Source organism: Polypterus senegalus, chromosome 11 (genome assembly GCF_016835505.1).
Source record: "Polypterus senegalus isolate Bchr_013 chromosome 11, ASM1683550v1, whole genome shotgun sequence".
Lineage (NCBI taxonomy): Eukaryota > Metazoa > Chordata > Cladistia > Polypteriformes > Polypteridae > Polypterus > Polypterus senegalus.
In genome coordinates, this window is record NC_053164.1 from 58,146,550 (window position 1) to 58,158,933 (window position 12,384).

Genomic DNA, 12,384 nt, shown 5'->3' on the forward strand with positions numbered 1-12,384 from the left:
TATTTCACACCCTCTTGCTGCTGCTCATAACACAAGCTAAACCACCTTCTCCAAATATCCATGAACTATCACTCCAAAGCGCATAGCACCTATGCTGGAATCAGTCATTTGACAGGGGACACTGAAGTCATTGTCCAGCCTGTCCCCTGCCACATGCAATATACACTAAAATAAAAATTTAAATAAGTACAATAAATGTCAAAACATATGTGACAACTTCTTAAATAAAATTAGTATGATGTCTAACTGCTTTGCTTTTTTGTTACTTACTGTGTCAAATCTAAAGCAGAGATAAATACATGGCATTATAGTTAAGCTAATTAGCAGGTCTACTGCTCACCTAGATAGCCTAAAGAGGCAACTGGACTTTGGACTCTGCTTTAACCTGTAAGAGGGCCAAGTCCTCAAACAGAGTGAAAATTAAGAAGAACATCAACGCAGTGTTGTGCAGACAGGATGATGATGACAGAGAAAGAGTAGACTTGAAATACCAGGTTGGGAACAGGAACTATTAGGAGAGACAGAAATCCATCTTAGCCAGCAGCTAATAGGACAGTACATGGCATTTTTTCATCTTTGGTATATCTGGTAACACAAGCAGTGCTTTGTTGTCACCTTGAATACATTACTTGAAAAATGTTAGAAACAAATGGAATGGACTTTTAGAAACACAAAGACAATTTAAGATTTTACAGAGAGAACCCATAAAATTCAACACAAGGAGCTAAAAATGTGAACAAGCTTGTACAACAAAGAGGTCCCATTATCAGAAACCACGCTAGAAAAAGTTCGCTCTTATTATGGTTGCTGTTCTTTATCTTAGCAGTTCAAGGATTACACACAGAACAAATATAATCTGCAGTACAGGAAGTTGGGAGAAAGAAAATATATAAACAGTTAGGAAAAGTGTGAACAAATACCTTATCTCCAGGAAAATGACAAGAATAATAGAAAGGGAAAAGCTGGTAGCACAATGGCATAGCAGTTAGTGCTGATACTTCACAGATCAAAGGACATGGGCTCCATTCCCAAGCGACCACTGTCTATGAAGAGTATGCATGTTCTCCCCCTGTAAACGTGGACTTTCAAAGGGGCTATATGTCCATGTGTGCTGTGCAGTTCACTAGCATCCAATTACTGCCTTGTGCTTAAAACAGCTTGGATATGTTAAGCCACCTGCCATCCTGTTATTTAAAATACATCAAGTATTTCATCTCAGTCAGAAAATAAGTAGTTTCAGTTGTCCGAGGGTTTGTGTTCTATAAAGGTACTACACCTAACAATATTGTAATATCTGGGAAAGAAAAAGGGAATATTTCATTTAATTCTGTTGAAAATGGCGGTGGCATGATAGAGCAGTGGTGTATTTCTGTCTCTGATCGGTTATCACTACAAATGAGTTGTTATGTGTGACAGGGCACTCTGGCTCCCGACATCATAGTAGCTGAAAGATTCACACAGCGTACATCCGCCTTTCCTAAACCCACGCGTTGTAACCCAGGGTCATGGAGAGTCAGCTTATACCCTGACAATTTAGATGTGACACCAGTCCATGACAGAGCACATCCCTAAGCTCTCAAATTCTGAGCCAAGGTGGAGTCGACACTTATTGGTGTGTCAGCAAATTAGTAGTGTGGCATGAAGCTGCCAGTGCACCAATGATCTGTTCTACCTGACAGGGGTGTCAAACTCCAGGCCTGGAGGACCGCAGTGGCTGCAGGTTTTCATTTTAACCCTTTTCCTAATCAGTGACCAGTTTTCACTGCTAATTAATGTCTTTTCTCTTCATTTTAGTAGACCTGTTTCTAAGGATTCAGTCCTTTGAATTATTTTCTTCATTAAATGACAGCCAAACAGAAATGAGACGGGAAACGAGCCAACAGATGACAAGCCAAATTGGGGCTTCAAACTCCAACCAATTTCACTCTGACCAGTTTCTTAATGAGAAGCTTATTCTTCTTGTTAATTAAACCCGTTATTTAATTCCATGGCTTGTTGCTGCTCTCATTCTGCCACAGCAGACATTTCCAAAACTGTTGATTTTTCTGTTTATTCTAAGAAAACCGTCAAAATGTTTTGGTGACCTGAGAGATCAACTTTACCGAGATCATCACCTTTCTTTATTTTCAGATATTGTGTGATGGGTACAAGTGAGCTGGTCAAGTGGTGGCTTGTTTTGTGCCTCATTATGTTTTGCCTGCTAATTAAGGAAGAAGAAACAACTAAGGGGCCTGAGCAAAGTAATTAAAACTAAAAGATAAAGAAGTTAATTAGCAGCAAAAAATGGTCACTAATAAAGAAGATGGTTAGAACGAGACCCTTCACGACTGGAGTTTGACATCCCTGTTCTACCACTTCTAACCCAATGTGTGAAAAAAACGAATAAATATCTTTAAATATTTAAGAAAAGTTGAGTAAAAGTGAAACACTTCAATGAAAGAAAACAATGACAATGCTTTAAACAAAACAATTTATTGACATTCATTTTTTATATGTCGGCATTCATTCATAAACAAAGTAACACAAGCGAAATTCTTCTTTAATCACATGCATGTTTAACAGATTAATATTAGCAAACAGGCTTACAAAAGTTTTTCTTTTTTAAAAACGAACTGTCATTTAATTTTGTTGACTGTTTATTTTGAATTTAATAAACACAATGAAGTATTGAATAGTTTAAAGTCAATGGAATTATACTGTCAAAAAATACATTTTTATATGAAAATAAAAGCAACCAAAGATTCAAAAAGAAATATTTTAATTTCTTTCAGAAACTGCATTTTCTGTTACTGCCACTCAAGGAAGAAATGAAGTCCAGGTAGAAAGAAATCAGACAATACCACAGTCAACCAGCAGAAGGCGGTACAGTACCACAGAAGACGTGACTCCACACAGACATTCTGTGCTCCTAATTGCTTTCTCATTTATTTATTTTTTGTAAAACCTGAAATGCTGGCAATGCAGCCCCGTTAAGTGCCACAAACAGTGCAGGTATTTGTGTGAAACAATCCCACAAGGATTCAGCAGATTTCTCCTCTTAAATTATATTGCTAATCGTCTAAAAATAAAGATTGCGTATTCCAGGAAATTGCACTGACAAAACATTTCTCTAAATTTTTAGACATGAAAGGTTACTTACAGAATACTTGCCGTGTAATACATGCACTGAATGATAGCATCCCCCAAAGAAAAAAAGGAATAAAAATTATTATAATGGGTACTTTTTCACACAAAATGTAGGCTTTTTTAAATTAGATAAAAACAAGTGCTAATGCCTGAAATTTACGGAATGCTTCCTTTATTAATTCTTTATAGTCTATATGGCATAAACCTAATAAATATTGAAAACTTCCAAGTTCTCTCAATACAGTTACCATGGCTGAAATCCTTCACTACACCTTAACCTTGTAGGCCTTTCATGTCCTTTTTCAGATGAGTGCTTTAAATGCAACAGCATACAATAGCTAAACGAAACACGAAGATGACATGCAAAACTTCGCAGGGGCTTCTTCCTCGATTCCCTGCATTCTATTCAAGTCGGCTTAAATAAACAAGTACTGATTCTGACTGCTTTACGGACTGACTGCAGCGCCAATCAATACCCGGCTTACACGCAGCCACATTTTGACAAAAATGTGTTTCCTTCAGCTGCATTAAAACAAAGCCTCACAAGGAGGAGCTAACAGTACAGAATGGCGCACAAGCACATCACATTCAAAATACCCTGGCCCAGTTTTTTTCACTTGCTCTTAACAGCCTGGTATAAAGTAACCAATACTTTGTGTCCCAAGACTGTCTCTTCCCGACACCCAAATGTTTTTATGATTATTCTATTATAACGTAACCAGGCCAACTTCTTTATCATAACCTCCTCCCTACCTCAATTTGGGCTTGTCTCTTCAATTTAATGACAAAATTAAATTACAATCAATGTTGACTTCATTTTCAATTTGTGCAACAGCAAGATAACAAAGTAATATTTTGGAAATTGACAGCTAGTTTGTGTGACCTTCTTTGGAAGCGTAACAGTTCTCGCAATGGAAAAAACAGACAAAATCCTAAAAAAACACGTAACATCTAAGAAAGACCCACATGGACTGGCAGCAGTTACTGCTGACAGTTAATAAGAAAAAAAGTAAAACGAAAGAAAGAAAAACAAATTCTGGTACTCATTTGAAGTGCTGTGGTGCCAGCCCAGCATCTGAATGTTTCCAAGGCAAACTGGAAAAATGAAAACTCATCAATGTAAACGGAGAAGGAATGAAAGAGAGAGAGAGCAAAAATCACACGCAAATTTGTGCAAACACAGAAACTTAAAAAATGCCCCCACTCCGAGACTTGTTGTTTATACAGTTTGGGAAAATCTTGAACCACATATAAAAGGGGCAATGATAAATCGTGCTGAGGTGTAAGAGAACAGTCCATTCCAAGCAGAGAAAAATCAAATTAAGCAAGAGTGATCACATCTCTATGTAATGTCGTTTCGGTAAAAAATGTCTGCAACATACACATTCAATTATATCGTACTTACAGCAGCTTATTAACCAATCAGAGTACAGGATGAAACATCTTTGTCTTCACACAGGTGTTTGTGGACCTGCAAATTAATCCAGATTCTGAGTGATTAATAAATTGACGTCTCAGCCGATGAACATAAAAGGGTAACGTATATGCATAACTCAAACATACATGTTAGTATGACCTAAACTGCCTTCCAGTTGTAACAGATATTGTGTATTTGCTGGAAGCAAAAATGCAACACTAATGACAGACACCATCAAGGTAACTTCTGAGAGTTAGCCATCTGCAGGAACATTCACTGGTACAGTAACAAGACCTTTGGAAGACTGAGAAGATAGAAGATCTCAGGAAGGACATGTGGCATTGGTCTGCATACGCTCAGTTCTGCCACTCCTGTTCCATGACTAAAGCCACTCAGGCTTTCTCTCTGTTTTCCTTTGTCTCCACTTGATTATTTTGTTTAATGAAATGCAAGGCTTGATGATTTTTTTGATAGTAATAGAGAAAAAGATCCATTCTTGTGTTATCGTCTGCAAGACTCATCTGAAAGAAAGAAAAGAAAAAGAATCGAGATTCTGTTAGAGAATGAACGACGGTGCTTTTCCAGACAGTCTAAAAATCAGTAGTATTAACAGTAAAACATTTCACCCACAAGTTCCCATACTTTCTCTTGTGGACTTCAAAAATGTTCACTTCTGAGTGAACAGCTGTTTTAACAAAGGTAGAAATTTCCATTAGGATGCCCACTAGAAAACCACTGAAGGGCTGTTGGAGTGAGTTTGAGAAGTTAAAGACAAGTATCACCCATAGCCTTTGATGCTCTTTTTGTGGGATTTACTTGGCATGTAGTTGTTTCTCTCACACCTTATAATACAGGTAATGTTAGGTTGACTGGCGATTCTGAATTGGGCCTGTGTAAGTGAAAATAATGAAGTATGCAAGTTCAAGGATTGTTTCTGTCAGGTATTCAGTGGTACCAGAAGAAGGCATTTAGTTAATTGTCTGTGGCTTATCAGGCTCTAAACACTGCCTTACCATGCTGCTTGTTCTTTTTTATTTAACAAAATGAAATGATATATACAGTATTTTAACATATTCTTGTATATCACGGTATGTTGCATGTTGGTTGGACATGTACAGTATGAATTTCACTGTGCAGTCATCCCTTGGTATGCAATTCTAATCCATTCCTTAAAAACAGGTCCAAAAGCAAAAATACCAAAAAAACTATTTCCTTATTATAAATAATAGTGCACTCCCAGCTTATCAGAAAAACCCAACCAGTTCTCCCAAGCATCTGTAAAACACTCTTAAACACCTATATAAACATCAACCATTGATTTCTCCATGATATTAAACAGTTCATTCATTAATTATGATATATAATAATGAGATTATCCTACATTTGGGATCCAAGACAGAAAATGGACCTTCACCACTGTTGTACTAAGAGAATGTTTGCTTTTTAGGCTGACCAGTAAAGTGGATTTGTGTGACAGCAAAATGTAGTTATGAAACTTATGCAAAAACAAAAAAAAATGCACTACTTTTCAAATTGTTTTCATTTTCTTCCACCATTTTTAAAGCCATTTTTTAAGATTTTTTTTGAAAGATTTTCTTAATGTATTCAGCTACTGAACAAGCGCATCCTAGCTAAGAAAACAAAGACACAAGACAAGACAAATGCCTTTAGAATGGCATTTGGGTGACAACAGTAGAATACTTGTATGCATCAGCACACTCACACAGTGCAGCCTTCAACATTTTCTTAATGGTGAGTCATACAAAACGTGCTTTATAAGAAACAGTCCAGACACCGTATTTATAGTATAAAAAAATAGCCATTATTGCAAAAAAAAAAAATTAGGTAAAGAGAGATGTTTGTACTCTGTATGCATGACAATACCACTGCTACAACTAATAATAATAACAATAAATAAATCAATAAAATGAACCATAATATTGTCTTAATTTGCTCATCAACTTATGGGCCACCCTAATCAAAGCGGTTAGCTCTCATATTTTCCCAACACAGTATGTCCTCCCTATTATTTTAATATTGGAAACAATAAACATCTTTTCACATCAGTTCTATTGAGCATTATGGTTATGGGAACAGAAGAGAAATGGAATCTAAGAGGGTAGAAAAGAAGTTCATGAATAAAATACACGCTACTTGCAAAAGCTACCAGTACATATTTTAAGAGAGACATGGTATATATTAATTTGCCACACAAAATTGCATTCTGATCATTTCATATTGGGCCCTTGGAACCCATAAGCTCCATTATAAAATACAAAAAAGGCTACTTTTTTAATTTATTAAAATATGTGTTATTGTAGAATACAATTTCATGTGACCAATTAATATATGCAATGAATGTAAATAAATAACTTTGATTTGAAACTCTCCTTTAAGGATACACCTTAAATTACTGACCGTGGCATAGTTGTTAGTGATTTTGTCTCACCACTCATGTTGGCTGGTTTCAGATCCCTGCTTGGTTATTACTTCTATCCTTCTGAGTTTTTGGCAGGTATTTTGCTTTTTCCGCTTCTTCCCAAAAATATGTGTGTTAAGTAGAAAATGGAAAAATGATTTTTACCTATTTAATGAGCAGCACTGGATTAATTCAGTCTATACACGTTCAAGGCCTTCATTGTGAAATGTACAGTTTTCAGGATGTCTGAATTTTAAAGGTAACACCTTTCCATGTTAGAATGCATACACTGTAACATACTGTAATAGTAAGTAATACATTAATTACTGTATATATGCCGGACCATATAAATAAAATCCTGTCAAAAGCAGTGACTTTCAAAAGGTCATACACTAATAAACAGTAGAAATTGATAGAGAAACTGTGGGCATGTTTGAAGAAAAAAAGGCAGCCTATGGAAATGTGTGGACATGTTCTCTTGAAGACAATGGACTAAAGCCACCAAGATATTTTCATTTGAATAAAACAGGAAAATACTCTAACTACTCAGAAAAACAAAAAGTTCTTTAGTTGAAATATATAAAACATGTTCCAGAGATTTCTCAACAATGTAGTCATTTTCAATTAAATCCTACTTTGTTTTATTAAACATGACATGCTATGCAATAATGAGGCAAAGTAGTGATTACACGTCTTTATCCCGTTTGAGCCACTTGAGATTTTATTTAATTATTTATTTGCTGTATTTTCTAGTCTGTACGTTTCTATACTGGGCAGCCAAGGATAATTATACCAGGTTTTTAAAAGTAAAGAAAAAACACTGTAGAATGTCTTTTTACTCTTAGGGAACTGGTTTGGTAAAAATTACCGGTCATCTTTTCAAAATTAATATGGAACTTTGACTGGTATTCATTCTGTTTAATCACAATTGGCTCTTACACTAAGGCCCTCTTTTACACATTGAATTAACATGCATTATTCTTTGTTGTAGCCAGCATAATTTAGCTGGATTACATTTAAACTTTGTGCTAAATTGTGTCTCCATTACCCACATTCTTACCAGATAGAGATCCACACCACCCCAAATTCAAAAGTCAAATTAGCTTCATGTTCAGTTGTTGTATATGGACAGAAAATGCATTTTCATTTACACTTTTATTTCATGTGGTCACTGTCTGTTTCTGGCCACCTCTGAATGTGATCGGAATTCTATTTACACCTAATTTGGTCATGTGCTATATGTCAGACTAAAGATGACACATCTGGACTAACCGAGTAACAAGAAGTTTGTGAAACTTGAACTGCATTTACAGATCAACTCTTATTCAAGTGTTGAAACTACAACAACAGCACATCTTGTGACGTCATATGCCAAATAGGTTTTTTAATTTGTTTACAAGTAAACACAAGACTCACCAACAATGAGTGGTTTACCACGACTAGTGGATCCTGGGGCTCCTCTATGAGTGAACAAAGTAGCTTCTTCTTCTTCATCATCATCATTCACTGCGGGAGTTCGAGCTGGTGGCGGAGGTATCACCTCCTTGTCATCCAGTCCCAGTTCTGCCAGTAAGAAGCTCTCAGAGGGATATTCAAATGTGGTCTCCAGATGATCCTCATCAAAGCGCATCGTCTGTGGTAATTAAAGAAGAAACGGAAAAGTGAGGAAAAGCTGCTTCTGAAACTATGAGAGCAGAAAAGAAATGTGATGTTTCTGGAGTACTAACAGAACATCCTAAATGACCAACATTTTCTTTCATCAGTTTATTCATTTATCCTTCTCTACCTCCTGCTAATAAAGCTTTTAATTTTATCCATCAAGTTTAAGACAATATAATTCTATTTAACTTCAGTACAGAATAAAGTGCTAAAGCATGATGAGCCATGGCGTGTTATAAGAAATGGACTCACACTTGATCTAAATGTTTTACAGCCTTTTTCTTCCTTTTTGAAATTGGTCTGTACTAAAATTTTATTTTGCTTGTCTCATCCTGTTTATTAATTTTTAGGATTAATAACCGCTGTTTCAAATCCTCAAAAGGTGCCATATGGCATATGCCATATGGGTGTGATTTTGTTTGCTTCCACAAAGGGAGAGACCTTGTTGTCCAAGTTTTTTAAAACAAGTGTATGAAATGCTAAGGTTTCATAAATATTCTTATCTTACACATATACACATTTCAATACCAGCCTATTCGGCCCAGAGTTTCATGGTACATATCCCAGTAACACATGGTCCAAGGTTAAACCAACGCCAGACAAGATGCCAGTCCATTACAGGACATCAGAGCTACTTTAGAGTATCCAGTTAGCCTTGTTTGTATTTGTGAAGCATTAGTCCCCAAGTACATGAAAAGTGTATGCTTGTGTCATTCATTCAGTTATAATCTATCATATAATGAGCTGATCAGTTAAATAATTACAAATTAGCAATTCAAGCAGCTAACCACAAAAATGACCAGTATGTGTCCCATTCAGTACTGATTCTTGTCTTGTGTTTGTTACTCTTGAAATAAGCTTTTATTCCTTATAACCCTGTATTAAACAAAGTCAGTTCAAAAGTTAATTACGTAAACGGCTGTTAGTTAATGTACATGGGTCATAGTTCTTATCATGCAAGCACAAAAAACTGCATTTTTAACATCCAATGTAGTATAACTAGATCTTGTTTTCTCACGGTGCCACTTCCCAAGTTCTTATCGCACCTACTCTACATTCTGAATATGCCATGCTCTAGGCATTGGACATATTAGATGCACATTCACCAATTCCTATTTATCTCATCAATTAATAAGCTTAGAAAGGTGAGCTCTTTGTTGGACTGACTTTCTGTCCTTTCCTATTGAATGTCCTAACATGCTTCACTTGCCTCTTCTCAATAGCTCTCCAGAAATGTGACCCATGGTTTTTTTGTTGGGAACTCTTTTCCCATCTTACTTCATCCATTCACTACGCACTGTTAAATCTTCTAATGGCTTGCCTTACCATCATTATACTGTTTCCACTTATGTTTCCACTTATGATGTGATGTTTGTGCTAAAAATGTTTTAGGTTTTGGAATTTTGGATTAGGGAAACATAACCTGTACTAATAATTTTAACTACATAGGAGAGGACAAGCTGTTTTGTTTCTTCTGTCTATTCAGAAATGACTGCCAATGCAATGGCAACAGAACATGGAGAAACATGTTCTTATATGAATATTCTGTAATTCAGTAAAATTTTGCTGTTTTTGAAATTCAAAGCAAATTTCTAATTGGTACAGGATAAACAACTGCATTTCCGCGTTTTTTAAATGACTGCAATACTTTCATAGTTACTTCTGAAGTATCTGAATACTTTTTGTCAGAAAGCTGTTAATTTATTATTTATTTTAGTAGCAAGGTCACTCTAGTGAACTGATTTGCTCCTTTCAGAAGCTAGCTAATCCATTTCTGAAACAAGATTACCTTGGCCATCACAGCAGGGTTCCATACAACAGGGCCAGTGAGGTAATTCCTTATAAATCGGACATTCCAGCAGGTTAAAAATCCACAGCAAGCAGATTTTGCAGCATAACCTTCCTGTTCCCTGAGGAGGCAAATGTGGGGTTGTGGGCAGCTGATGCCAGTCAACCCCACCTTTATGGAGAACTGGAATACTGACTCGAAAACTTTAGAAATATTCTTTTTATTTACAAGTTAGTTATACTGTAATATTGCATGCTTTAGTCATTATTCATATTATGCTTTAAGAGGCAAGGCAGGAAATACCCTGGACACAAGCAAACTCCCACATTCATAGCAGACCATAAGAAAAAGTATGGTGGTTTTCAAGATCTACTGTTAAAATGTTTTTCGGATGAAAAGGGAATGGCAGAATGGACATAGTAAACTGAAGCAAGTCCTGTATGAAGTATTGAAGATCTTTTGAGAACTTTAAATATTTTTCCTGTATACATTTTTAATCCTCAATCGAACATACTTATAATGTTCTGGGATTTTTGATGACTTACAAACTAATACAGGATCACCTTTTAACTTAACCAGTAATTTTTTAGAATGTGGGAAAAAACTACAGAACCTACAGAATAAATTTCACTAAGCAAAGGATTTGAACTCAAATGTTTGGATACATGAGGCACTAGCGGTAACTGTGGCAAATTAAGAAAAAGCGATTTATACTGCTATATTAAATAATTTTTTAAAAATTGACTCATCTTTTTTTTTCTTGCTATAAACTCAGTACCAATGTTTACATAATATAAACAAACAATAAAAAGCACAAGCAACGAAAAGAATAATGATTATGTCCTATTTGGAGCACAACGCATGCAGCCTTTATCTCCGTTGATCTAAAAGCCAGCAAAATCAAGGTCTTAAAGTTGTTCTGTTGGGTTTTTTTTTTTTTTGAGGAGGAAGAAGTATGCATTGACTACCCGATTGAAGAATTCCCCGTAAATCCGGTAGCCATGGACACTAAACCAATTTTAAGGATAAGCAATCATTAGCCTGCCACTTAGAGAGCTGTAGGTTTCAAATCCTCTAATCGCATGCAGTGACTGCAATGGATTTTTCTTTCAACCCCTCCCCACCTCTTCAATCCCTTTGCTTTAAGCATCCCCTTTACCGCTTGATTTGACCAGGACCACTGAGCCAAGTGTTCTTCTTGAACCACCTGTCAAAGTGCAGAGCAGAGGCACAGGGGTACTCTTTTTTTCTGAAACTGAAGTCATCTGAAACCACCCTGGGAATTTTTTTTTCTTATACAAACAAATGCTTTTTGGCTCAGACTGTTCCAGCTTATATAAACCAGAAACAGCAGTATAAAATAAAAGTAATTTTTTCCATCTGACCGCCATCTCAGAGCGCACTACATTTGTTACAATAAAGCTGGTCCTATTTTACTTTGTGTTATCCATTTCTGTGTATTTTGTGTGTGTCATCCCCAAAAGCTTTGATTGTCTTCTCCAAATAATTTCTCATTTTTCCACTCTTTCTCAGGCACTGACCACTACACCATATTCTTTTCTTTTGCCAAATATGGATAAAACTAGTACCCTTAATACTCCAGCCAAAATGCTCAGATCCAAGTTTCTGTTTATTTAAAAGTTGGGCCTTATTTCAGAAAAAGAAGTTGCTACTGCCACCCTCATCCCAGAATCCCCCTCACTTATATGCTGATGACTGGAAAGTTGGCTCAACTAAGCAGCTGAGGAGCTGATCAAAGGGTTGTCAGGAAGATGAAATAATTTACAGATTTCCTACCTTGCTATCATGGACGCTTATCTTACTAATGGACACATGATCGTGAAGTAGTCAGGCAGCGGTCTCTGAACACCCTCTCCATTTTTCCTTTGACATCCACATGAATGGATGGATTAATAAATGTGTAACTCAGAAGGGTAATTCAGTTACTGGTGTTCACTAATCATGGTACAGGAG

At 36.2% G+C, this 12,384-nt stretch overlaps 1 protein-coding gene across 2 annotated transcripts in view; it reads right to left on the reverse strand.

Annotated features, from left to right (window-relative positions):
- Positions 1-2,456: 2,456 nt before the first annotated feature.
- Positions 2,457-12,384, reverse strand: part of LOC120539026 (taperin-like) — a 93,565-nt gene continuing 83,637 nt past the window's right edge. For both annotated transcript variants that reach the window (XM_039768717.1, XM_039768716.1), the window contains 2 exons: positions 8,379-8,595; positions 2,457-5,064 (listed from right to left, as the gene is read on the reverse strand). In XM_039768717.1, coding sequence (XP_039624651.1) covers positions 5,045-5,064; positions 8,379-8,595 — 237 coding nt within the window. In that variant the 3' untranslated portion in view covers positions 2,457-5,044. The remainder of the gene's footprint in view (positions 5,065-8,378; positions 8,596-12,384) is intronic.